The 3384-nt window shown below is 39.8% G+C and overlaps 1 protein-coding gene across 1 annotated transcript; it reads right to left on the reverse strand.

The window, feature by feature from the left end:
• Positions 1-18: 18 nt before the first annotated feature.
• LOC117800759 (endoplasmic reticulum aminopeptidase 1-like) lies at positions 19-2712 on the reverse strand. Its single transcript, XM_034653318.1, has 3 exons — positions 2552-2712; positions 1816-1999; positions 19-381 (listed from the first exon to the last, which is right to left on the reverse strand). Exons 2-3 carry the CDS (start codon positions 1947-1949, stop codon positions 84-86), a joined length of 432 nt encoding a protein of 143 aa, XP_034509209.1. The 5' UTR covers positions 1950-1999; positions 2552-2712; the 3' UTR covers positions 19-83.
• Positions 2713-3384: the final 672 nt, after the last annotated feature.

The raw sequence follows: 3384 nt of genomic DNA on the forward strand, positions 1-3384 counted from the left end.
AAAACAAATCTGTAAAATTTAAGTACAGATTCTTACACTGCTGTGTCTTTTTTGTGTCAGAATGAAACCCAAATCTTTGCTATTTAATCCCAATACTGAGTTAAATTTGATGTAATTTTAACATATATGAAGACATACATACATACACAATGGTGAGGATGCCTTCCCACACCCGCACAAAAGCAAACCAGCACGTAACTATTCACTTTATTGAAGGCTTCTACCTTGAATTGATTTTCCACTTCATTCATATCTCTTTTCTCCATCAACTTATACATAGGTATCAACTCGTTCAAACCTTGGAACACCGGCATAATTTCAGTTTCACGTTTCAAGTACAGGGTTAAATCCAAGGCTTTTTCAATTGATAGCTTTCCATTGCTGGTCAAGAGACACCATGGTTAGTAGTTCAAACAAAAACCAGGAAATCAACTTTTTGTTTCAAAAGATATTTTAATCTTCCAGTAAAACATTCAGTCAGATAATAAATCCCCCCTTATTAACAGTGATCTTTATATAAGTATCTTTTCTTTCACACATAACGCTGGCTTATTTACCACTGTGGAGGAAGTTTCCTGAATAATAATGGAGCCAATCCTAACTCGTGAAGACAAAATGGAGACAGGTCAGCGTCTGTCCCTCTAAGAAACCACAGATTGGGTGCTCAACAGCTAGAGGAAGATGGCGATTTTTATCAAAACCAGTAATCTTGGTCAGAGAGACGGCCGCTCGGTCAAAGGCTGAGTGTCTGCATTAAACACATTCTTGTCTCCATTTCAGAAGGAAGTGAATATAGATAAAAAGCCTTCGTTATGGAGGGCAGGTGTTCAAAGTCTCAGTGGCAGGGTATATGTTAAGTACAAAACCCTCCAAGAATTAAGCAACAGTATTACGGAGGGAAATAGTCTCAGGTAGGCAGAAACAGCTTGATAAACCACTTCTATATTTATCCCCCATTGCTTTTTGCCACCCTGAGAGGTCCAGCAAATGAAGAACTCAACATTTAGAGCAAAGGGACATAGGAAATGAGAATTATAGAATCGTTTCTTCCCACCTGGGTGACTCCCCTGGGAACTGCAGCTCTGCCTAAATACTGAAGAAGTTTGAGTTTCAGGCTTAGGAACCATTTCCTTAAAAACCATTGTCAAAAGGCAAAAAATCAGAGTGGGAACCCTGTCCTCAACAACTCAAACATCATGTGGCTGGGCCACATTTTAGGAGCTCTAGTCCCTAAAGCTTGCACGAAACTCAGGCATCCAGTTAGAGCAGTGGGGGGATAGAAATCCTTTAACCCAAGAGACAAAATTGCCAACAACTCGGTACCGAGCCATGTAGTCTCCTAAGAAGGCTTCAAAAACGTGAAAGACCCAGCAGGGCAGACCCCTCCTGAGCGCCAGCACGGTCAGGAAAGCTACAGGACAACGCTTTACGCACAACGGTCTGCTCCATGAGGTTGGTCTCCTGGTTTTCCACACTTTTGCATCAGTCCGATCTAAGTTGTTAGCAAGATGAAAATACAGATTACTTGCGTTAGCTTACTCTGTAGACACAGAGGTTAATCCTAACTAAAAGCAACCTTGGAATTTAAGAACAACTTAGGGGAAAACACCATCCAGCTTCTTACTAGCAAGTGATCATTTTCATCTTTAGAAATCAAGCATTTGAATGCTGACAGCCACTTTCAGAAATAAACNTTAGGGGAAAACACCATCCAGCTTCCTACTAGCAAGTGATCATTTTCATCTTTAGAAATCAAGCATTTGAATGCTGACAGCCACTTTCAGAAATAAACCAAGACCTTGAGGAGTCTGTTACCTGACGAGCTGAAATGCATTGTTGATGAGACTGGCCCGATCGTTGCTGCTGATTGTCGTGTGTGCTACTGTTAAAAGGCCAGTCAAAGAATCCCATCCGTCATCCTCGTAATGCACAATGTAATACCCGTTCATTCCAACATTAAATTTGATCCATTCTACCTCTTCCGGGAGGATGAGCACATCTAGAGCAAATAAAATAAATCACAGCTTCACTTTCTCTCTTCACTGAGCAGAGACTGGACAAAGAAACTAAAGGCAAGTTTAATATCGAACAATTTTAATACTGAAATGAGTTTCATATTGAACACATTTCTTTTAGAAAAAGAAAAGTCCATTCCAATAGGCAACAGCCAGCACTAGCTTTAGACACCAATTTTTTGAGATTAATAGATTGAGGAGAAGAATCCAGCCATGTTTCAGGCTACACATAGGATACGATCTGGCAGTGGCAACAAAGGAAGGGGGAATTTCCACTAGTAATCCCTCTCTCTTAGCATTATATAACTCAACTGCTTTAATCTCTATCTGGCAAGACACTGGCTTTCTTTTTTGCCACCAGAGAATATTTTGAAACGTCTATCTTCACCAGAAATTGAAAGGCAACAATTTGCTGAATATAAAGGTTGACCTGATCCTTCTGTTTTAACCCCCATAAACAGTAAAACTTTGCAACTAAGTCTTATACATTTCCAGTTTCTTCTTGACTTAACGTAGTTATTTCTACGGTAAATTACCTGTTTTTGTCTTCAGCAAAAATCTTTGGATGGAGTCTGATTTGCTGGTAATGAAGGTCAATGGAACATGCCACAGGTATCTTAAAGAAAGGACAGATTATTTGTTGATTCAATTCAACAAACAGTTATTAATCATCTGTCATATGCCAGACAAGGGCTAGTTTAAAAGGCTGTATGAAAACTNAGTCAATGGAACATGCCACAGGTACCTTAAAGAAAGGACAGATTATTTGTTAATTCAACAAACAGTTATTAATCATCTGTCATATGCCAGACAAGGGCTAGTTTAAAAGGCTGTATGAAAACTACTATAGACAAGAGGTCAAGATGTCACCAGCTTGTTTTCCAGTTTTGCAAGGGGTGCCGGCCCAAGCACTATTCATTCTTCTCGGACTTCTTCAGTAGAGCTGGGAATTTGGGCTCCAGCGAACCCTGGCATCCTCTGCGGAGATGGCTGATTGGAGCTCAGAGGTCCTACCTTACAGACTTGACCACTGTAATCGGCACAAATTGCCACCATAGGACTCCTACATCATTTAAGAATAAAATATCACTTCAGTGGAATTCCAGTCAATGATGCACAAGCCAAATCTCATCATGAAGAAACAGCAGAAAACAAAAACTGGAGGACATTCTATTAAAAAAAATTGGTCCGTGCTCTTCAAAAATGCCAAGAGCAAGAAAGAAAAAAGTTGAGGAACTGTTTCAGGAAAGGAAGAAAAAAATACGACTGAACATGTGTGACAATACACCGTGAGACTACACGGAATCCTGAACCAGAATTTTTCTTCTTTTGCTATAAACATAGTATTAGGAAACCTGGAAGAGTTAAA

The sequence above is a fragment of the Ailuropoda melanoleuca genome, unplaced genomic scaffold (genome assembly GCF_002007445.2).
Source record: "Ailuropoda melanoleuca isolate Jingjing unplaced genomic scaffold, ASM200744v2 unplaced-scaffold7735, whole genome shotgun sequence".
Taxonomy (NCBI): Eukaryota; Metazoa; Chordata; class Mammalia; order Carnivora; family Ursidae; genus Ailuropoda; species Ailuropoda melanoleuca.